This window comes from Corvus cornix, chromosome 2, assembly GCF_000738735.6.
Source record: "Corvus cornix cornix isolate S_Up_H32 chromosome 2, ASM73873v5, whole genome shotgun sequence".
In the NCBI taxonomy this organism is placed as follows: domain Eukaryota; kingdom Metazoa; phylum Chordata; class Aves; order Passeriformes; family Corvidae; genus Corvus; species Corvus cornix.
In genome coordinates this window covers 124,832,769-124,857,251 of record NC_046333.1, presented here as the reverse complement: position 1 = coordinate 124,857,251, position 24,483 = coordinate 124,832,769, and the positions used below count along the sequence as shown (strand labels likewise).

Below are 24,483 nucleotides of genomic sequence, written 5' to 3'. Positions count from 1 at the left end.
CTATTCAAAGGGGCTTCAGCTCTCCATAAAGCACCCCCGAATTTGAACAGATTTATGTTTGCACTGTTTGCCTGAGATGCAGTGCACAACAGCATATCTGTGTTCAGAAACAAACTTCACCTGTGGCAAAGACACCTTCAAGGGCTTGACACAATCCTCCTCCGGGTGTACAGGTAACTTTGAGGGCTCCCCTGAGCTGGTTGGAAGAACACTCTAAGCTCTGCATTATCTCCTGAGAAGTAAGCTGAAGTGACAAATCACCTGCTGGACACTTTTTCTCAGCTCACCCTGTGCTGAGATGCTGCTGCCTGGGACAGAGCTTAGAAATACTGTGGACCTCTTTTAAGAGATTAAATCACTGAAAGCTTTTTGGCAACAAGATGTGATCATCTGCCCATCTGCAGAATGTATTGGCTGGCCACCACCTGGTAGTTGTCAAAAATAGCCATGGGATCTCCTGAATGTGCCAAGGAATGCTGCTACTCTTTCTTGGTGGCCTGTGATCAGAGGCATGAGCTGATGCTTTGCTTGGCTCTGCCCAGCAGATAGATGTTTCAGGACTCTGGTTTTAGCTGTCGTCACCAGGCATCATTTGTTGTTGTCTTTATTTCAGGCCTGCTCTGGTACATAACAGCTATGAGTGGATTTGCTCAAAGGTCAGCCTTCTTTCAACACTAGGATGAACCAGATTCTTTCCTCATTTAGCTCCTACACTGTGCTTTGCTCACTTGGAGTATCCTGCCAGAATCTTAAATAATCCTAAATTATGTGGGATCACTGCTGACCTCTCCTACTCCTAGCAGCTTGTTGTGGTTCCCTTAAATGTTCTGGCTGATGGAACATTGGGAGCATGTAGAGTTAAATCAAGTGAGCATAAATGTTCTATGATTTACATCTTTCTCCAAAAGGGCTGATAAAGAAACTCCTCTTTGGGGTGGGTGAAAATAGATAGAAGTAATCTCTGCAATTATCTTCACAGATGCCTAACTACAACGTATACAACTTGTCCTTGACTTTATGTTTAGCATTTGACATGAAGGGAGAATTACATAGGATGCACAGGGCCGTGGCCTGCCTTGCTGCTGTGAAGATAGGTTGGTTTGTGTCTGGGAGTTATGGTAAAGCAAGCAAACTTCTCCATGCAGTTTTTTTTCACTGCCAACATGAGCCCAGTGTTGCCTGCAACCATCACACGAGGGCTTTCTCTTAACACATGCCACTGCTTAGGTACTTGGAAAGTACCTAAGCAGTGGCATGTGTTAGAGTCTGCTGCTGTTTTTATGCCTTGAACCAACCCTTCTATTCTGATAGCTTCATTAACAGCACAACAAGGATTGATAAACTCATAAAAGCTCTTCCTAGCAAACAGGAAGGTAGGAGGAAGGTAGCTCACCCAGAAAGTTCATCCATGTGAGAGAATGGAGAGATGTAGTTCCTGAGCTGAGTCACTCATGAAGTCACAGGTATTTAACCAGATCAGGTGGGTTTTTTTTTGTTTGTTTGTTTGTTTGTTTGTTTGTTTTTTTTTTTTTGTTGGCAGCCAAGGACAGTATTTCATTTACTGACACTGCTTTTTTCTTTCTCTTTGCAGTCAGATACAGGTACTGCTTGGATACATGTGATGAATGAAAGAGTGATTGCCACAGTTCCACATCAACAACAATGTACTTCCTGTTTTAGGCACAGTTATGCTGTGGTATCTAGATAAAAAGAGGATATCGTCTGAAGGGTCATGGTATGCGTATTTTTTTATTCACTCAAGTGACTCTAAATCCTTCCTTTTTGCAATGACTCACCTTTTCAACTATGGGATTTTGAGTGACCTTTTCAGTGCCTGATTCAACATTAACTGACACCCTGGAACAAATTTCTGTTTGTATTAGTGAATATTCACATCAGCCATGCAAAAATCAAATGAACAACCACATCTCTTAAGTGGTATTTTTTTTTACTATGAGGTTTACAGTTAATTTTAAACTTTGTGGTTTTTAAAGTGTGATCAAAATGCAAAAGTGCAACTTCATAACCAAAAAGATTTTACTTTGAGGATGTATTTATTGTGGCTGTTACATCACCATCCATTTTACTTTAGAATAATAAAAACTGAGATATTTTTTCACCACCACAAATCCATTCAATATTCTCTTAGGTATGAAAACACGAATGATCAAAACCGATTAAATGCTAATGTAAACAAAAAAATTTGCAGCACTTACTAGTGGTGTCCAGTTAAAGAATTCTATGTATGTTCAGAATGCCACATATATGTTCAGAATTTAAGCATAGTATAGCATAGAATAAAATAGAACGGACAATTTCAGCTGGAAAGGACCTATAGTGATCATCTAATCCTGATCACTCAGGGCTGACCAAAAGCTAAGGCATATTTTTTTAAGGGCATTGTCCAAATGCCTCTTATATGCTGAAAGGTCAGAGCATTGACCACCTCCCTATGAAATCTGTTCCAATGGCTGACCACCCTCTTGGTAAAGAAATGCTACCCAATGCCCAGTCAAAGCTACCTCTGTTATCCATTCTCTTTTAAGAATCCATAGAAGTGGTTCTGGTTTAAGTAAATTAAGTAAATCGGATTGTGATTAATGGGAAAGAAAGGGAAAGAAACTTATCCACAAGTAATTTTGCAGATCCACATCTGGTTTTGAGAGGCAAAGTTAATTCTTCACAAAGTAGAACACTTCTTCAGTTTGACAAGTACTGGATTCTGTGCAATTCCTTGTGTGTGACTTAAACAGGTTTCCATAGGTCACTGTTTCAAGAAGTGCACATGAATTGATGAGGTCCAAACACCAAAAATGATGTGTTACCTTGTGTTTGTTACTTTATTCCCTCTTTCAAATCCCAAAGAATGACCTGCATTTGCCATGAAACACTTCTACTGGCATTTGGGTTATCTTATGTCACGATGGACAAAATATATATCATGGGGTAAGCTAAAACATATTTTAGAAACTCTTTGCCTTCTCTTTTATGTTTATTTCTCTACCGTGGCCTCTGAGACCTCTTTTGCCAGAAAATATTAAGCAGTTTGTAGCAAGGGGGGAATGTCCATCCTGAAATATTCATTAGCACTCAAGAAGTTCGTGGATTCCCATTCTCTCATTCTCATATGATTGCTGTGCCAAATGAAACCCAGTGCCATACACAGGCTTACTCAGAGGACGAGTAGCTTCTAAGGGTACCCAGGGCAGTTGTCTGGGCACTTGGGTCATGAGAGAAGCCCACTTAACTAAGGTAGGTAGCATGTGAGTCATCTGCGAGTGAGAAGGCAAAATAAGAGAAGCTTTAATTTCTGCTTTGAGTTGCCTTGGATTTAATAACATTTATAGGAACATTATATGTGCTTCCAGCAACTTTCCACAGGCCGTTTAAAATCTGTTACTGGTGGTTCAGTATTTGCAGCTGCCTGAATGCAGGACATTTTCACCAGCACCATGTACTGTATCTGGCTGGCTTTTGATAAGAATGTGAAAATAATTTATGATTCCATATGGAGTTGTTGATGTGTTTTAGATTGCATTATTTTAGGGACATATCATAGCCAACACCTATGAAGAGATGTAGATAATTTTCCACTACCAAGCTGACTGGTACCCTTCCTATTGAAAGTGCCATATTTGTAATGCCAAAGTGGATTCCTCATATTTAAATGTAATAAAATATCTGCAGTTACTGACAGGGTTACCTCTGTTGATGTGAGCAGCTACCTCATGCAATGCCATAACTACCATGAATATTCGTATTTTCACCCACATACCCACCTGATTTTGTCTTCTTAAAGCCTCTTGCTTTATTTATGACCATCTCTAGGCTTTTTCTCAGAAATAGCCATCAGAATGGTAACATTCATGAGTCTTACCTAGTTCTGAGAAAACTGTGAAGTTGTTGTGACACTTCTCTAGGCATTTTAATATCTCAAATGTATAGTCTTTCTTTAAGACCAGTTGCTGAATAAAACTGCAACTCTATCTACTTGCAGCTATATTTTCAGCCAGTTCTTGTCTGGCCAAGTGTAATGGAGATAATTTTGTATTTAATTTCTATTTGCTTTCTTTTAAGACCACTGTGAACATAGTGGTCATTTGGAGACTAATACTGTCTTCACAGTGATGCAAAGATGCAAAGTCATATTTGTTGGGGAAGATGAAACAGGAAAGCCTTATAAATATGATTGCCTGACAAAAGATTTTGGGAATATGAAAACTACAGGCGACATCGAAATGAAAGCCACTTTTGAAATACCAAGTCTTAGTTACTGAATAACTGGAAAACAATGGTATGGCCGACTGAAGGTAATCCCCTCTTGATTGAACAATACCCTCTGCTTGCAAGCGGTCCAAGGGTCAGAGCAGACCCTACTAGCTCAGCAGAAGGGGTCCAAAGAGTAGTTTTTTAGAAGTTAAGATGTAACACTCTATGGTAATATAAGAACTCTTATAGGCTGTATGTAAATGCCATAGGATTTGTATCTTGTATTAGATTGGTTAGTGACAATTAGAATATTCAGTACAGAAGATGATTTATTGTATTGCAACCAGAACTTCAGTCACTCTCACTCTCACTCTTACACACTCTTACTCTCTCTTCACACACACTTCTTCACTCTCATTCCTCTCGGTCTCTCTCTCTCTTACCCGCTTACTCTCTTGCTCTCTTGGGCCTGCTCAGAGCTGCCAGCTCTAAGCACTCTAAGCAGTGCCCCTGTATCCACGCCCTTTGCAATAAACCACATGTTCCAAGATCTGACTATAGAGATCTCTCATCCCCGTCCGTCCTGATCGTCCGAACCACCCCGCTGTCCTACACATATTTTAAACCTTTTTCTTAGTGAGATAATATGCATTGTGCAAAAGCTTTTCTGTGGTTTCAGTCAACTATATCTTCTACTACAAGGCTAGCGAGAAGAAAACAAATCATTGTTAACACCAAAATAATGAATAAATCACTGAGCAGAATAAGGAGAAAGATAATTTTTTCCTATGTTACACAAACCAAGAAAGATTAAGTTTATGGGTATAGCCATGCCAGGATTCAATATCGAAGTAATTGTGTTTGATTTCCACTGCAGGGAGAGAAAGTGCAATACCCCTTTCCACAGAAATCAAGATGCTGCTTAGAAAACCGTGTGTTTCTGTTTTAATCATTCATTTTTGCTTACAACCCAGACCTGCACATCATCCTAGGCTGGACATAGGACTTTGGAGCTCCAAAATGCAGGCAGAGTTCTTCAGGAAGCTGGAATACTTGGCTGAGTTCTTGCTTTTGTCCTGCCTGTAAGTCTATTGGAAAATAGTCTGAAATGTGATGGGAAAAAGGAGATATACAGGCTAACACCTATGTGTTCCACCCCCCTGGGAAGAAATTATCTTCAGTTTAGAAACCTCTTTCCTTTCTTTGCCTGGAGAATCCACAGAAGACTGCAGCTAAAATGGTATCTGACTGCATAGTGGTCCCCCTGTGCTACAGTACAAGAGGAAGGAGCAATTCCCTTTCAGTGCAGGGAATTTTTCTCCTCTAAACTCAGAAAGATCTAATTTCTCTCAGAAAGGAGAAAAATGGGGAGATGACAAAGCAGTCCCTATTTTTTATAGGTCCAAATATAAAGAGGGGATTTTTTTTTTTTTTACAGTATTAAAACATAGAAAATATTCCAGTTTTCCATAAAATCTGTGACAGGGCTCCATGCTTGCAGCAGTAAGCAGTAGCACCTCTGGGTGAGCTGTGCTGGCAGTGAGCTGGAGCCTGTGTAGCTGTGCTTCAGCAGCCAAGTGCTTGCTCCCAGCGTGCTGGGGCTCCCAGCTTGGCTGGGGAAGATACTGTTTGCAAGCTGGCTGAGCTCAGCCGGCTCTGAGCCCGGGCCAGGAGCGTAGGGCTGTTTGAATACACCCTCGCACATGTGCTGCAAGGTGCCTGCGGCAATGCAAAGGACTCGGTGCAGCCAGGACCTCTTGCTGCATCTGGGAGCATCAAACATGGGACGGCACGGAGGCCAATCGGTGCGAGCAGCCCATGCCCAGGAAATGATCCCAGCTCCCGACAGCAGGCTGCCTGGTGGGAATGTGGGACTCCCCAGCCCTGCCTGGGATCTGCCAGGCACAGCAGCAGCTAGCGCTGGCCAAAAGAGAGCCTGTCAATACTGTAAACTCTGCATGTTCCAGAGCTCTGCAAGATGTCCAGTTTTGCCTTCAGCTTTGATGTGGAGAAAGTATACACCTTGGATAAGCATAAAAAGAATGGGAAATAATGTGGAAGAATCTCTCTAATTTCAACGTTGTAAATTCCAGCTGGGTTTGCCGATGAGCTGTATCAAAGCTGTGGAGGCACCCTCTCTAGAGAGCAGAAATACCTGCGTGCCTTCAAAAACTCATCAGGAATCCTTTCACAGGAAACAATTAATGTTTTAAAAGCTAGTCCAAGCACCTGATTATTGTGTAAAACATGAGGGTAAAAATGCACTGAGAAATGCAGAAGTAGCATAATTTCTACAGTTAGCTCCAATATGAAGCCAACAGGTGGCCGGAGGAGAAGCAGATAATGCCCAGTGCTGATGACCTGCTGTGAGTTGGGGAGCACAGGGCTGTCAGAGACTGAAAATAGTTCATGCCTCAAACATTGATATAAAGTTTTGCTCATTATAAAGAAGCTACAACCAAAGAAGCGTCCCTGAAGAGCGGGACTTTGAACTGGAAGTCAAACTGCTGGTTAGATAAAGGAAAATGCATTGTTCAGTCATCTCAGGCTGAGGGAAAGGTATGCATCCACAAACGGCCAAAGCCACCAGCTGCAGCTATCCCCGGCTGAGTTTGGGGTGGGGGGAGAGCACAGCTCACAGAAGCCAGGTTTACACAGACTCCCCCAGACGAGAGGGGAGGAGGAGGTTTTGGGTGCATGGTGCAACCTCTGGTGAGAGGCAATAAACACCCATCCTCCGTTACACAAACTGGCCCAGCTGTGGAACCCCCAGCCCCACAGGGCACATCCACGGGACTTTCCCGTGAGAGGCTTGGCCCCACAGAGCTGCACGTGGTGCAACAGACCCAGAGTCTGCTGTGAGAGACTGACCCCACCCCAGGGGGCCATGGCCGGACATGCCCACCCAGCCTGAGCATGTACACCCATGGGATTCTATGCTTTTTCAGGGGACCTACACCACCAGGAGGAGCTGCTGAAGAGCATCGTCGAGGCACCAGTGGGACCCATGGAGCGGTGATATTCTTTTTATTCTGTCTCTGTCACTCTTTGTCTCCCCAACTATTTTCCATTTTCTTCTTTCTCCTTTTCTTTTATCTTTCTCTCACATTTACTGTACAATAAAACCCATATTATTGTCACTGGCATATAGTCTCATTTTCACCTTAACTGCAAATTCATTGGAGAGGAATTTCCAAAGAACCTTAATAAAATTGTATCATAACAAGGGCACACACCCATGCAGTGGTGTCAGTGCTGGAAAGCATCTTGGATGGGTTCGGAGTGCAGTTCCCAGGATGCCCTTGGACCCTCCCTGCTGTCCTGATTTTGGCTGGGATAGAGTTAATTTTCTTCCTAGTAGCTGGTACCAAGCTGTGTTTTGGATATCGGGTGAGAACAATGTTGATGATACACTGATGTTTTGCTGAGCAGTGCTTACTCTAAGTCAAGGACTTTTCAGCTTCTCACACCACACCACTTTGAGAAGGCTGGGGGGCACAAGGAGACAGGAGGGGACACAGCTGGACCAGCCGACCCCAACTGCCCAAAGGGATATTTCATACCTTACGACATCATGCTCAGTATATTAGCTTGGGAGCTGTCTGGGGCATTGGTCAGCGGGGGGTGAGCAATTGCATTGTGCAACACTTTTTTGGTATAGCCTTATTATTATTATTATTATTATTATTATTATTATTATTATTATTATTACTACCACCTTTCCATTTCCATTTCTGTCCTATAAAACTGTCAACTGTCAATTTTACTTTTGTCCCCCCAGTTCTCTCCCCCATCCCACTGCTGGGGGGAATGAGCCAGCAGCTGTGTTGTGTTCAGCTGCCTGCTGGATTAAACCACGACACCCGTGCATGGATCGCCTTCCCACAGCACCCCTCCTGAGATTCCAGGGATGGGGGGAACTCAGAGCAGAAGCGGCACCCCCCAGCTTCACCCTTGTTCTCCCAAAGCTTGGCTGCTGCTGCCAATTTGCTGCTGTGTCCCAGTGGCAGCCGTCAGCCTCCTCCTTCTCTGTATTTCCCAGAAGTCATCCTTCCCTAGAGCTCTGCCGCAGGCTGCGCCTGCACGGGCAGGCACCCAAGGTGATGCACCAGGCTGGGTGAGTCAGGCTCCCTCCAGCATTGGCAGGGTGTCCTAGGAGCACAGCACAAGGCAGACCGAGCTGGCCCTTCATGGGGAAATCCAAGGTCTGACAGAAACTGTTAACCTGAGCACACACTGTGCTTTGTGAGCAAGCAGCTGTGCTGCCTCCAAACTTACCCCTGGAGACAGAAGATGTGCACTTAGCCAGTGCTGCTCCCCAGTAATACCTGTGTCAGGAAAACACGCAATCTGTGCAACCAGCTCAAGGAGAGCTGTTCATATGCCACTGAACCCCACCATTTTTTCATCATTTGCAAACATCTGAGTGTAAAACACAGTGCAGGAAGGGATGTTCCAGTTTCTTCTGCTGTGAGCATCACCCTTTTTCAGCCTGCTTAAAATCCATCTGAAGAGCAGTGATGTTTTCCTGCTTGCATCCAGCACTCAGGAGAGCTGTTTCAGACTTGCTAGGAGTAGGAATCAGCCTCTAAGCTCCAGACTAACAGAACAGGTAACATTAACCTGTTTATTCATGTGGCTACCTTATCCTTTGGTTTCTTTCAAATGTCTGCCCAGTGCTGTATTTTTAAGGAAATATAGCAAAACCAATGAATTTTGCCCAAGGAAAAAGTGTTATCTTTTATGTTTTATTTAAACCCAAATCCATATTTTAGGGAAAATATAGAACATCAGTCTCCACAAAGCAGGATTTCAGGATTCTGCAGAGCTTGAAAAGCTCTTCAAAATAAAATTTCCCATCTGTAGCTGCCTATTAAATAAAAAGAGATTGCCATCTTCTGGTCAGAAGCAGTTGTACATGGGGATATTTGTCAACTTTTGCAACCATGTAGAAATTATTATCTAAACAACTTCTTGGAAAACAGCATCTTTTAAGAGTGAATGTTTTTAAAATTTATTTTGATAGGGTGAACCTAATTTTCAAAGTTTGTTTAAAAATCCATTGCAACTGTAAGAAATTTAAGTTGTAGCTTGGCTGTTCTCGACATCACATTTGTCTGGGCTGTATCTGGGATAATGCCTTTCATGTCTCCATCTTCAGGAATTGCCCAGGATTTTTCTTTTCTGTGACCCATTTTACCAAAGCCAAACTCTTACAGCAGGAAGACATTTTCCAGCAGCTACTTACTGCCGTCCAAAAGAAAGGGAGCATGGCATTATACTGTAGACTTGAAGCAGGCAAATGTTTCCCTAAGTAAATCATCAATTATATTCATTTCTATGGTCTTTGAATAGAAAAAGGAATCTCCATGAATTTGCCTGGAGGAAAACTAAAAGATCAGATGGCATCAGAGCTTCAGCATAGCACTGGAATTATGAATAGCTGGAGCACAACCATTTTACTGCACATTTACCCCCTAATCCATGGGGTAATCCAAGCATACTCTGGTTTCAGTTGCTCACAGAAGTATGGATAACACACACCCACACACACACCCACATATATAATGTAGGCTGGATTTTAGGTTCCTCTGTCTTGTGCCCTAGTTCCAAGTATTGGTGTGGGGGTGGAGAAAGAGTTCAGTGTTTTTCAAGGGAGACAGCTTCAAGGGTGACCATGCTCTCTCCTTCGCTGGGAGATGAAAACTACTTTTCAAATATGAGATTTGTTTCATAGTTAGTTTAGCCCCCAATCTGCTGACGGTTTCTGATTTAACTTCTTTTGCCCTTCCCTGTACTTCAGACATTGCTTTTATCATGTTCTCGGTCTTTCTTCTGAGCTGGCTGCTGTGCACCATCTGTTGCTTTCTAGACATATTTGAAGGTTCAGTAATGCCGAAATTACCATAGTCAGGAGTACTTCTGATCGTGGTGTTGCAATAATTGTAATTCTGGCTGCTCCATGTTCCACACAAAAATATCAGTCCTTTTTTTGGTCTTAGAGCTATCTGTGGTCATGCCACTCCTGTTACATTGGAGTTAAACCTGAAAATGTCCGGACCCAGGCTTCAGATTTCAAAGCCACCATCTACCTTATCCAAAACCCAGTATAAACTGCGCAGCAGATGGAATGGATATTCTTCAAAGGAAATCCTTGCAATCAGTCCCTGGTGTATTCAGAGATGCTCCCCTTTTAAAGTCTGACCACTGCATGGCAGTATTGCACCAGCATCACTGCGGCACCAGCCCTGAGGCACGGAGAAAGCTGTCTAAAATTATCTCATGATCACCCTGGTAATATCCCTTCTGCTGAGTGAACGTCTCCTCTTCCCACCGCTGGAATATGCTCGGAACCGGGAATGTGCTGCAGGATGGGTGTGGGGCCTGTCTCTTCCTGTGCAATCCTCGCTTCTCTCCAATCAAAGCCTGATGGGAGGGCTTCATTTGACATGATGGGATCTGGCAACAGCTGGATAAGAAAGATGCTCCTGCTGCCCTAACATCTCTCTCCTTCTGGGACATGAGAGAGAAGCACCTCTCTTCTCTGCATAGTTTAGGTGCTGGGAGTAAAACTCTCTCCTGTGCTGATCACAGAGCCCATCCCTCTGGCAGGGTTGCTGGGTGGCAGGCAGGCAGACAACTGTGTGTGTGTGTACAGTGCTGCTGTGCCATCAGTCACATGTTTGGGGATTCTGGAGTGAGGGAACAGGCAGACATTGCTATTTGGCTATAGAAGGGTTAGGATTTTCTTCCAGTCGTTCAAAAAGAAAGCAACAAAAACCTCTCTGTGTGACAAGAAGCAGGATAACAAAGGGGAAAGAAAAGGCATTGTTTTCAAGTTCGAAACTGGTGGTGGATTTAAACCCCATATCCAAGCCTCCTGACTTTGGAAATACTTGGGAGGTAGTAGTGGGGTCAGTCTCTTCTCCCAGGTAACAAGTGACTGTACAAGAGGAAACAGCCTAAAGTTGTCCCAAAGAAGGCTCAGATTGGACATTAGGAAGAAATTTTTCACAGAAAGGGTGATTAGATATTGGAATGGGCTACCTAGGGCGTCACCATCCCTGGATGTGTTTAAGGAAAGATTGGACATGGACTCAGTGCCATGGGCTAGTTAACGTGGTGGTGTTTGGTCATAGGTTGGACTTGATGGCCTTTTCCTGCCTAAATGATTCTGTGAACTGTGACTCTGGGATATTAGAAAAATTTTTTTCACCAACCAGGTTGTCAAGCATTGGAACTGAAGTGGCTGAGTCGCCATCCCTGGAGGTATTTAAAAGACATGTAGACGTGACACTTAGGGACATGGTTTAGTGGTGGAGTTGGCCAGTGCCAGGTCAATGATGCCAGGACCCAATGATCTTGAAGGTCTCTTCCAACCTAAACGATTCTAGGATTCTATGACTTGGTTTGAGCATAAATTTTGTGGCTTTGGTAGGGCCACGAGAATTGTGGCAGGTTTGAGCCATTCCTGTTTGACTGCTCAGGCAGTTACCTCGTGGCAGCTTTGGCACAAGTGATGAGTTAATGAGGAGAAAATTGAACCCTACACTCTCCTGGAGTGAGTTCTTGGAGCTGGGGAGGTCACAGGCCAGAAGTGCCTCTCTAAATGTGCTGTACAGCTCTGCCCTGCTTCTGAGCCATCATATAGCCCAGTGGGAGGAGGAAACATCTGTGTGGTACAATGCCAGCACTCCAGGCTCCTTCCCATCCTGCGGGAGGTTTCAGGCAGCCTATCGAAAACGGTCTGCAGTTCAGCAGCAGCTGCTCACAGCTCATGGCATGGACTTGGGCATCTACAGTAAATCAAAGAAGAAGGCAAATTTTTTTGATCTAAAAGCCCTGAGCACTCTGCTTCCCAATGAATTAAAAAAGCCCTGTCTTACCAAAATGGTAATACTTTAAAAAGCAGGTGTTTTATACTTATTTGTTATTACTTTCCAAGGAGATGCTTTGTCTGTAGCTCCACATGAAGACACTCGTGGCAAAAATACACTTTTGGTGGCACAAGCAGGGAGAAGCTAGAAAGGCAATACTAAAGCAAAATATAAGGAAATATAAGGGAACAGGAGTAGAAGAAGGAAATATAAGGGAACAGGAGTAGAAGAAGGAAATAATCATGCTGCAGGTCTCCAGATATTTCTTCTTGCTATCAGAGATTAAATAGGCAGTGTACTTGCAAACGAACTTTCAAAGTGAACTGTAGACCCTCCACTACTCAAAGAGCCAAGTGAGAAGGAGCAGAGCATGGGCTGTGACCTGTGGCAGCAGCGCTCCCACTGTCTGGTTCTTCACTCTTTTCCCTGCTGAGAAAAGCCTTGGTACCTGTTGAGAAGCATCTCCCAGGCAAAGCTCAGGTCTGTGAGAGGGTGAGCATGTGCTGGAGACCATCCCAGCAGGCACTTCGTGTGTGGACACCCTTGTTGGTGGGGGAAGAGAGTTGAACCCCATGGAAGTCAGGCAGGATGCCTCAGCAGAGATTTGTCCTTGGCTTCTTCTCTGAGCAACCATCGCCAGGAAGACAAACAGGAAACGGGCTGGAAGTACTACCAGAATTTGTTAAGTCAATGGACAGGGAAAACTTAAGTGGCTTGCCATTAGGGAATGAAATCCACAAGCCCTCAAACTAAGATCCTGGATCTTTAATTTAATCATAATAATGTACTTTTTACTGGGGCTTAAAGCAATATACAAACTTTGCAGGCTTGGCAACACTGAAGTTCATGTCGTCCAGACTCAACGTCTGCTATCTGGCTTCTCTGCCAGGTTTACTTCTGGTAATTTCATGAGAAAGATTTAGGCAAGAAAACCCAGCTGCCATAACAAGTTGGAGTACTCATTTCATTCTGTGCTACTGAGCTCACTGCACACAGATTTGAGCTCACAGCCTTTCTCCTGGTTCAACTTTTGCTGCTTTTTGACTGCAGGCCATCTCTTGGCTCCAAAATAAAATAGTCTGCTAAAATAAAAACTGACTGTTGCAGACGTGGAGCATAAGGTCCATCTCTCTGAAACATCTCTCTGATACCACTTTCATGACTCTAAATCAGAAAACTAAGCCTAGAGATATTACTTTATCATCTGTCCAGTTCAAAATGGGGTCTGATTCAATTTTACATCTCAGCTCTTCAGCTCAGAAGCAACCCAAGTGATTTTGTTCTTCAATAAATCCTATAAATTAGTACTTTCTACCCTAAAACCCAGTGTGTTAACACCCAGAATCCTGTTGTAGTTATTGATGTAAGCATCCAGAGCTACATTACTTACTTTTCTTTTCCCGAATTCCATTTTTTTCCCCCAATATTGAGTCAGGACTAAGGAGTGCCTGTGCATGTGTATACAGCTAGCTCCTTTTAATAAACTCAGTGCTAGAGATCACATTTACAGGCTCAGTTTATATGGTAATCTTTAAAAACAACCAGCCTAAGCACTGGAAAATGCATAGCAGGGGTTAGTCCATCTGAGCAGAGAAATAGGCTTGGTTTATTAACAAGTCTTGTTTAAGTCCCATTTCCATGCTTTTATGTCTACATTAGTTTTTCCCCTTACATGGGCACATGCCAGAGACGTAATGGAGCGAGAGAAGAAACAAGCCCTTTTTCAGTTCACAGAACCCCAATTCTTTATTAATCACAGCTTGCTCACAATGACATACAGGAAAATAGCACTAATGAAGAGTAGAATATGCAGGCAGCAACCTCCAGGGGGGTAGGGACAACTTCAAAACTGCAGCTATTTTGGGGATGATGTGTTAGGTTTGGTGATACTGTACTTGGCACAAGCACCCTGTCTAGTCATTCCTCCTGCTTCAGCCCTCTTAGTCCTAGATGTCTGTCACTAGGTAGGGTTGGCTAACACTGAAGAGTAGAGGTCATGATGAATGGAAGTCAGCAGTGTCATTAAAAAAAAGGTAACAACTGGCTCATGGGTTCCAGATGAAATATTCTGTAGCCTCTTGTACGATTACACATGTAACGTGGTAGCATCAGATAAGTATCATAGATCATGGCACCTACAGATAAAGCCACTTGATGCTATCTATTAGTTGCTCCATCAATAAATTTTCAAGTGGTGAATTAAGCTCACTTTACAATTAGCATTTGTATGGCTGTTTGGCATCATCCAGAATTTGTCATAGCTTGATGGTTACAATGTGCCTCTTAAATTTGTCTCAAACTGATCTTGCCTGATTTCATTCTGTTGCACAGCTGCTTTTGTTGCCTCTCACCTCAAAAAGCAGAAGCAACAAACACTCCACATGGTGATTCAACCTCAATTATACAGCACAGTACAGAGCCCTGCAGCATAAACTGCATTTGAAAAAACATTTTAAGAGCCTTTTGTCTTGGACAGCTGAATGTGAAGTCACGATACCTGTGATCTAGTCACTGTTTCAAGAAAGCTTATTGATGGCAAAGCAGTCTAGGTTATTAGGCAATGACTGGTCTCTAGCACCATAGAACTACTACTGACCTCATGGTGGGTTGGAATGAGAAGTCGCAGGGAATGGAATTAGACGTGAGGTGCTTCAAATGAACAGACCCAGCAAATTCAACTGAGTGGAAATAGACAACATCAGAAGCCTGTTACAGGACATGTAAGATTATGAAATAAGTTGCATAATGCAATAATTGTATTTTTTAACAAAAATGTAAGTATTTACAAAATAAGATCCAAGTTTTTTAAACATCAAGCAAATCATTCTGCAAAGAGACCGCATTGTTTTTGTTTTTATTTTTTTTTGTTTCTTTTTTAAAGTTTTTTATTGAGTTCTTGATTTTTACTTTTTTTTAAACCACGTCATACATTTCCCATACTGATATCGCATGATCCATAATAATATAGGCAGGGGGAGTTTACTAATGGTGGGGATGGGTCACATCCACCATTGCTTCTTTTCAGCCAGACAGTTCCACCTGGAGCTCCTTGTTTCTACGGACCTCTGCAGCATGCCTCTCCTGGAAAACATCAAGAAGGGAAAAATCAAACCTTTTTCTCATTCCACCTGCCCAGGGAGGTTCATGCTGACAACCTGTTCAGGTCATGCATTTGATGTTTGTTCAAAACTTGTTTCACAGCACAACCATCTTTAAAGGGAGCAACTCAGGAGAGCTGTCATCAACCAGACCAGCCTGAGGCACGTTTTGTGCTATCTTCTTCTGCTTTGGAGCTCAGTTTTTTATCTGACACGGCCTTATAATCCTCAGAACCTGACAGAGTTTCATTTTAAAGGGCCACATATAGAGGTGCTGCTTGAGCAGGTGCCACATACTCACACTTGCCCTTTGAATTCCTGGATATTAAACTGAAGAACTAATTGCCTGCACATTGTACGTTAGTTACTCTGTTATCTGTAGCATTTAGGAACCGTAACAAAGACCCAAGAACTTAGTTTCAACAAGACAGGTCAATCTGAAAGTCTCAAACATCTCCTTAGTCTGAGCACTGAAGCTACCTGTCCTCTTGATTCTTTCTCTGACTATGATGAAGAATACTGCCTATTATACTGACTGAACCTGTGAATTAGTCCTTGAAAGGTCTGCAATACTGAATGCTGGATTTTATAAGGGATTTGTTCCTTGGTGTTCCTATTAACAGCAGTATACAGAAGTTACGTCTGATTGCTGCAACTTCTAGACACCAATACCTTGGGGCACCCACAGTTCTGTGTAACTTGGGAAGACTTGGAACCAGATACCTCACTTCTTTTTCTGTATATTAAGGATTCACTTTTGATGTTGGCAAATGATGTTTGTTTTTGATGTTTTGGTGTTAGCAAAACTGTATTTTTAATTACGGGTCAGTACAAATGTTTCCAAGTGAGTTACTGTCATCTTTCCTCAGAAGTCTTTCTTGGGTTTCATGCATATATGCCATCGTGGAAACAGGGTTTAACAGTCTGTTAACATTAACCTAGGACAGAGATATGTGTCAGCTGTCCTTCCACTTCCTTCTGGACCTCGAGGGTAACTAATTAGCTTTTGCCTTTGTTTTCATAAGGCCTGGGGTATGTGCCTGCAAACTAAGCTAATGCAAAAATGTCACATAATCTGGGTGTAGTTCTTAAACCAAGAACAATCCTGTTTGCGTAGTTACTTGTAACATCATCCTTTGGATTCTGATGTTTCTTTCCTACTCTCCAAGACTTTTGTCTCCACCAAAAATGTAGAGGTGCTGTGCTTAAGAAGATCTCCTTGAAAACCTCTGAGAGCTATTTTCTTTAGCCAATTTACTAATATATTAGAAAGCTAATTATTGAGAGAAACAAGTGATCCCTTATGCAGAACTACTTAATTTCTTCTTAACACTTTTCAATCTTTATTTGCATGTTTCTCTCCCTTGTGTGGAAGGGTTTTTTTGGAGAAGGGCACACTTCATCCTGCATATGGGGTTTGTGATTCTCTGTTTCCTCTGGCTGTACCAAAGACCTCCATAGGAAAATTTACTCTCTTCCTTGCAAGACTTGGGGAAGGACAGACCTCTTTTGCTGTATATGAAAGAATTTTTTCCCATAATTTTTCATCTTTATCCTCTGAGAAACCAAGAACTACAGACATAGGGCAACTGTTTGATTTGGTCAGTGACTTTTCTTAGAAGCTGAAATCTAAACACAAGTGACCTTTCATTTGTTCACAGCACTTTCTAAAAGCTAGAAAGCCAACCTTTCTCTAGAGACAGTCCAGAAAAGGGCCATGAGGGTCAACAAGCATCTCTCAGTCTCTGCTATGAGGAAAGGCTGAGAGCGCTGGGACTGTTCAGTTTGGAGGCGGCTCAGGGGGATCTTACAAATGTCTATAAATACCCGAATGAAGGGAACACAGAGCCAGGATCTTTCCAGTGGTGCCCAGTGACATGACCAGGGGCAATGGGCAAAAACTAAAACCCAGGAGGTTCCCTCTGAACAGCAGGAACACTTTTTCATTGTGAGGTGACCGAGCACTGGCACAGGTTGCCCAGAGTGGAACTGGAGTCTACATCCTTAGAGACATTAAAAAGTCACCTGGACATGGTCCTGGGAAACTGGCTCTAGGTGCCCCTGCTTGAGCCTGGGGTTGGACCAGATGGTCTCCAGAGGGCCCTTCCAACCTCAACCATCCTGTGATGTCCTTTTTCAAAGTGAGTGGTGGTTTAGACAGGCATCAGTGGCTCTGACTTAAAAATTGCTCAAGTGTAGTAACTGAGATAAGGACTACACACAACATCTCTGCAAAATGTTGACTAGATTTTCCTCTCTAGTCTAAGGTGAGGAGTGATGGTGTGGTTACCTTCTCTTGGAGGCGTTCAATAAGAGCAGCTAAATTAGCTTCGCGGTTTTCTTTGATCTGTTCCATTTTCAGTATCAGCTTTTCCTCTGCCATTTTGCTGAAGTTATTGTTCTCCTCCAAAGCTTTTTGAAGCACTTCTCGCTCATGTTCTCTCTTCTCTGCCAGATGTTTCAGCACCTGAGCCTCCTGGGACTGGAAACAGAGAGACATAGCTGAGATGAAATACTCATGGAGCAAAGCACGTTGCCATGTTGCCGTGGAGCACAGCATGTTGCTACAGGGCAACAGTTCCCTGAGCACGGAAACTGTGTAAAGCCTGCTGCTTTTTTTTGCAAAGGTCACTTTGTGACTGAACCAGATTAGCCTCAATAACATAGGTTTAGAAGCACTGGCTAAATGTGGAGTACACGCCTGAGACAGCAGCACAGAAATGTCCAAATCATTTCTGTTAACAAGAAATGCTGTTGTGTTACTGCCCTGGGTCATCTGGATTACCACAGTGCTTGCTCAACCTCTGACAGCTGCAGTCTCTTAGCTACAGGCCTTTTATCTTTGGCGACAGGGACCTGGGATTGAAGAAATGTACAGAGTTAAAAGTGAGACTACTGATGCAGGACAGGGGCAATTTTCACCCAGTCCAGGCTGGACTCTTCTTTAATGTGCTTGAATAGTTAACAACAGGCTTGGAAGTTTGTTGACATGAAAGACACGCAGCATCAATTCAGACAATGTTTTTTCCCATTACACTTCTATTCGGATTAATCTCACTGATTAAGAAAGGAAAAAAAGGGTTGCATAGAAAAATGACAAAAATTTTTTGTTAGAAGTTTGTATTTTGCAAGGAAGATGAAAACTGCAAGTAGGAATTAAACAGATGCAGTCTATGCTCAATATTGTGTTGAGCAAATTCACTGCTCAGAAGCATAAGCTTTGTTATTTATTTTAAATCAAATTGCTAACAGGAAACCACTAATCCTAGGAAAGAAGCCAAAAAACTTGCAGCATTGGGCCCATTCTCCAGGCAAGTCTAGTTGAAAAGACAGTTATTTGGAAAGAATAAGCAACATCATACACTTTTGGATAAAACAAATGAGAGGCAGCATGAGAAGAAACAGAAAAACAGAATGAAATAGGGCTCCGGGAGGCTAAACGCGTATTTCGGTGTTCATCACAAGGCACTGTTGCCATTGTTATCCATAAAAATGAGTTAGTTTAAGGCCTAAATTAAGGGCTTTAACCATTAATTATAATTAGTGGTAATGAAACCTTTTAAATTCTATCATGTGGCTTTAAATGGACTGAAGAAGGCTGCAATTCTTTTATACGAGCAAGACCCAACTAGGAGAAAACAAACATTTTAATAAAAGTAAGATATGCAAAAAGCCAAATGCACTGATGAGGCAAATTAAGCAGATTCTAGAAAAGGCTGCAAAGGCCAGACAGAACATCTTTCAGCAAGATGTTGGAGTAAAACACATCTGGCCTTGAAAGGCTGTAATGGCTTGCTTGAGATCATAGGAGAGGGCCACTTCCATCCATCCTGACCACTTAATGCGTTTTCATCTCTGGCCTGGCCGCAGGTACAGGCTCATTCCTCAGACTGATCTCTGGAGCAACTGCTAGTAGGAACGGTCTCCTGAAAAGCCTGGTACCTCCCAGAGGCTCCTCCTGGATCTTCCCTTCATCAGAGCATATGCTGAGTAATAGAGCAAGCACTTTTTGTATGTCTGACTCTGTTGGGCCAGATGAAAGATGTTGCAAATGGGAACAAAACCCCTCGGACAGATGAAGCTGAAAGCAGAGGGATTTTCACTGGTGGAGTATGGAAGAAGGATAAGCCAAAGACAAGAAGAGCCAGGCAAAGAAGGAATTTTGTAGTGCAGTTAAAAAATCATAAAAGCCCCATAAGTTTAATAAAAATATCAAAAATTTTAATAACCATATTAAAAAAGTAGTTTATTTTGAAGCAAAATATTTCATTTCAGATACTTAGCATTTAACAGTTCTTAACTGTAGGTTATTTCAAAATGTAAAAAAGTTATTTTAAAAGATTTGATGCAATGTAAAACTGAAATAATTAAACACTTTCATCTCGCTTTCCCACTTGAGGACAAACCTGAGTGGCCCAGTTTGACCAGTGCTTGCGAAGTTATTCTGCATATTCTGTTTAATTTACTACTCAATGGCAATCTCTCATCTACTTGTGGAAAAGTTATAATCATTAAATTTTGTTTGCTGATATGAATTTTTTGAACCTTTTGCTTAAATGATCTAAAAGTAATGGATAATCTGAGAACATATTTCTCTTCCTGTTGTGAGTTTGAATAGGAAAGATGCTATTAGACTAATTTTAATGTCCTTTCCCATGAAACATTTAAGAAGTGGCTTGTTAATTTGAAAGGCTAACACTTCATGGTGTTTAAATATTCATAAATGATATGTTATAAAATCAGACTTTTTCAGATTTGGAAAACAGACATTTTCAATGACATAACCATGCACTAATAAAAAGTAAGATTTGGACTATGCATGTAAGAAGCATTTTTTAAAAGAGCATTTGCTTTCAATGGAGGTAGCAAAATGCCTTTGAGACTTTGGGGCACTTGCCCATTTTTCAGGATTTGTTTTCTTCAACACAAACCCTTTGCCTTCTGGAACTACTTTTTATCATAAATCCTGGAGAACAGTGAAAAATTAGAGTTTCATATCAAAGCACACACATTTCTGGATGCTATGCCGGCAGACAGTACACTCAAAAGTAATATGCCCACTAATCCATGATAATGAAGAAAATCCTTACACTCGAATTCAGTATTTACTGGATGCGCATTGCATTGGCACCAGTAAGAGACTGCTTGAAAGCTGAACCAGGCCTCAGGAACTGACTGAAGACCCCTAATGTGATTTTCCTTTACAATATGTCTTTAATGGCATATTGTAAGGAATTTTGAGTGAGGAAAATCACGGGTACCCAGGACTGGTTCAAAATAAAGGAACCCCCCTCCATGCCACAAAACACCCACAGGGTTGAGGCTCATTTAGGCTGATTTCCTTCTCTAGTGGTGTTGTACCCCAGCTGTCAGTCTGCCTGTTTCCCTGGTGTTCAGACCATTCTGAAATCCCCTTACGACAATTCTGGAAGGCAGCTGGTGTGTGTTCGTACTGGATTGTCAAATGATTTTCTGTTTCCAACCCATCTGGCAAAAGAACTTGGCCACCCTGCCTGTTCAAAGTCTACTACACATCCAGAAATGGGTAAATGAATGACCATGGATACCCAGGGGAACTGGGATTAATAGACTCCCTTTGTTGTTTGTCTTGGCTTTTAAAAGGCTGTGTTTGGACTCACACAGTTCTACAGTGATGCAGGATTCCAACATACATAGGAGGTTTTTATTTCAAGTTTATTTTCAACACTGTTTGAAGTGCTGGAAAGGGTATTTTTAAATCACTGGTAGTCTGTGTTCTAACACAGTCGTAAACCGCTTATGGTAAGTGTTTCTTATACAGCTGTGGTGAGAAAATGAAAAAAAAAGGCTGTAAACAGGATGAAAGATAAGGAAGACTAATAAGGAGAGAAAAATATGAAATGGTGGGAAAAAAAAATCAGTATTCAAAGGGGAATATTCAGAAGGCTTCTTAAATATAACAAGGCATAATCAATGCAGCTCCAGCTGCAGCATCTGATGTTGTCTCATAGAATCAAACAATCATAGACTGTCTTGGGTTGGAAGGGACCTTAAAGATCATTGAGTTCCAACTCCCCTGCCTTGGGCAGGGACACATTCCACTAGACCAGGTTGTGCAAAGCCCCATCAAACCTGATCTTAAGCACTTTGAGGGATGGGGCACCCACAGCTTCTCCGAGCAACCTGTGTCACTGCCTCACCAACCGCACACTGAAGAACTTTCTCCTAACATCTAATCTAAATCTCGCCACTTTTAGTTCAAAATCCTTCTTCCTTGTTCTATTACTATCTGCACTTGGAAAAAAATCACTCTCCCTCAATTTTACAAGCCCCCTTAAGGTACGGAAAGGCCACAAAATAATGTGGAGAAACAAAGCTGTTCATTTGTTAATATTTAAATATAGAGGAATAAAAATATTGGAGAACATTCCCGGTACAGATACCTTTGCTCCTAGAAACACACTGCTGTGCTAAAAATGCAGGCAAACTCCTGTGATGTTCATGTCATGTTTTTAAAGGATCATGTGCGTCTTCAGTTTTCAGAGATGAGTGGTTCAAAAGGAAATCCACATCTGTTATCTAGCTGTCCAGAGATAGATACAGACTACTAAACACTCACTTCATGAGCAAAATTAGTTATGGAAACTGACTTTGGAGATAGGGTGTTTAATTATTACTCATGGGAAGAAAATTCTCCTTATCTGAGTAAGAGGTGCTTTATTTTCTCACATCTATCTATCTTTAATTGACAGATACATCCAAATATTGAAGCAATTGATACGGAGATAAAAGCAGTCCTTTATTACTCTTAAACAAGAAATGGGTTCAGACAACTGCTTTTAGTCTGGGAATTTCACCTTGAATGCATTCAACCTCAGACACCAGTACCTTTAGTTACTCAGATGTCTGAGACACACTACCAGTCATGAGAGCTCCTCTTTTGTGCATTTGTTCAGTGACTGGGGTTTTTGTTACAATGCAGTTGCTCAGAAGAAGCTGCAATAATGTTGGTTTTCGTCAATATACTTTGTATCTAAGAGACACTAATAATGGAGCAGATTGTGAAGATAGGAGGAAATGCTACTTTTCTACTACTGCAGTGTAAATGCCAAGGTGAAGCCCAGGTATGGTGACTTGAAGTACTGATGTTTTCAGGGGAAGGAACCAAGTCAGGGATTTTTCCATGTAAAAGCATAGGAATGGACTCAAATTCAGACTTCTGTCAGAAATATCAATTTGGCAGGAAAGTCAGAGATGTGAGCTGTAACTATGGGTGAAGCTCTGCTTCTAGTGAACCTAGATGAAGAATTTGCTTAAATTTAGATGAGGATCTCTTTTTTAAATTTATTTTTGTGCAGTCTGCCAGATGACCTTTGGAATGTGGAGTTAAAAAAAAAAAAATAGAGCCCATCCCTGCCATGATTCAAGAAAACTCACTTTCTCTTCCTCAACTTGCACAAAATTGCTGCTCTCATGGTTTCGACCTGTGGGGATGCACAAGGCATGTTGGGGGGATGCAAGAAGTACCACCTGAGCCCTCTGCCTTCATGGTCTGCTGCAGTTTGAGGCCTGGCATTATAAAGTTAATGAAGATCAATGTTGAATTGTTTCATATTTGTTCATAAATGGCAGAGCCCACAGCAGACTGGGGAAAGAGTGTTTACCAGCATTGAGATGTGTGCTCACGGCTCCATGTGCTCCGAAACAGATCCTGGTGCCTAATGCCAAAACCTCTCCTAGTTGGTAGAAAACATCTTCCTACAGGCACATATTCCATATGCTAACAGTTTTTTTGGGACGAGGAACTGCAAAGTTTCTTGCAGTTTTGGCTATCTTCTGTAAAACTTAGGAGTGAAGCACTGTGCACAGACACACTATGGTGTAAATCAAAATGTGACAGAAACATCTGTTTCTGGTGCTGATTACACCTCTTACTGGGACCTTTACATAGAAAAATGCTTCATGCTGCATTCCTTCTCCACAGAAACACAGATGAGGGCCAGCAGCAACAGAAAGGGAGATCAGTAGGTGGGCAAGACAGAAGACATATGTCTCAGGCACTGCCTATCCTCATTCTCATCCTTCTCACCTTAAAATTTCGTGGAAAAGGGGAACAGAAACGAGATGGAAGAAGAAAGCTCCACTTTCGACAGGGAAGGTGTGCCTCCCTTCTCTGCCCATCACCTGGAGCAGCAGTTTTGTAGGTGCCATGCCATGTCCAGGAACGTTTGTCCCCCAGCTCTGCCACCTTCCCTACCTTGGCAAAACCTTTTCCCCATCAGCCTCCTGTACGGTGCAGTAAAGCATGGATGGCCAAAGCAGAGGTGGACTAAGAGTATCAAGAACTGCCTCTGGGCAGGCTGTGAGGCTGGCTCAAAGGGGCAGGGAGTTGGATGCTGAAGCCCAACACTGAGTGTGGTCCTGATGCTGGCACAGGAACCCTCGGCTGGCTGCTGATGTGGGGAGCACAGCGAGGCCAGCCCAGCCCAGGATGCACAGCAGGATTGTCTTGTGGCATTCCATTGCAAAATGGCATTAAAAACCCATGGAGCTGTTAAGTCTATATCCAACAGCATGAAAGGTAAAAGAATACAGCTGTTTTCCTGCATTCTTTGTCACACCACGTTCTAGAGATAAGGCTGATTCAATTTCATCCCAATACAAAGCCATTAAAAAGATTTAATTACATACAGTTTCTCTCCTATAATCCAAAGTCTAGTAGAAATGCACATCCCTTTAGTGTTTCGTTTTTATGCTTGTAAGTAGATTGAATATGGGCAATAAAAATATATAATTTGACATGTGCCCCTTGAAGTCTGTACACCACAAATAATAGCAGCTGAACATTCAAGGCCAATGGGTAAAAACTGATAAATGTTAAATATTCTGTAAGAAAAACTTCTGCTGCATACAATGTCACAGTGCTCTAATTTCTTAAGTGAGAAGGATGAAAAGATCTTTCTGATTATCCACCATGGTAAGAAAATATAGCACCCACATGCCAAAAAAAAAAAAAGGGACAATAATGACATACTGTAAAGAGGATTCTATAAATGGAAAGGACAAATCTGTAACTAGCCCAAACGGGCTTTGCTGTGTAATGCAAAAAATAAAAAACGCCTCAGGTGGAACTCTCTGAGAGTATGAGGTCATGACTGTCAGGTGAGGTAGAGAAAAAGGGGTAGAAAAGGAAAGAGGAGTCCTGTAAAAGCTTACAAGGAAATAAACAAGAACGATAAACTGGAAAAAGCATAAGCAGGAGACTGCTGAAGTGCATGTATTGTCCCAGATATTCTCATGAGCTTGAAAACTTATTAATG

At 42.2% G+C, this 24,483-nt stretch overlaps 1 protein-coding gene across 1 annotated transcript in view; it reads right to left on the bottom strand.

Moving 5' to 3' along the window:
- Positions 1 to 14,921: 14,921 nt before the first annotated feature.
- STMN2 (stathmin 2) overlaps positions 14,922 to 24,483 on the bottom strand; it is a 38,322-nt gene continuing 28,760 nt past the window's right edge. The window contains exons 5-6 of the mRNA XM_010405060.2: positions 17,475 to 17,666; positions 14,922 to 15,167 (exon numbers count right to left, since the gene is read on the bottom strand). Of these exons, the coding sequence (XP_010403362.1) occupies positions 15,108 to 15,167; positions 17,475 to 17,666 (252 nt within the window). The 3' untranslated portion in view covers positions 14,922 to 15,107. The remainder of the gene's footprint in view (positions 15,168 to 17,474; positions 17,667 to 24,483) is intronic.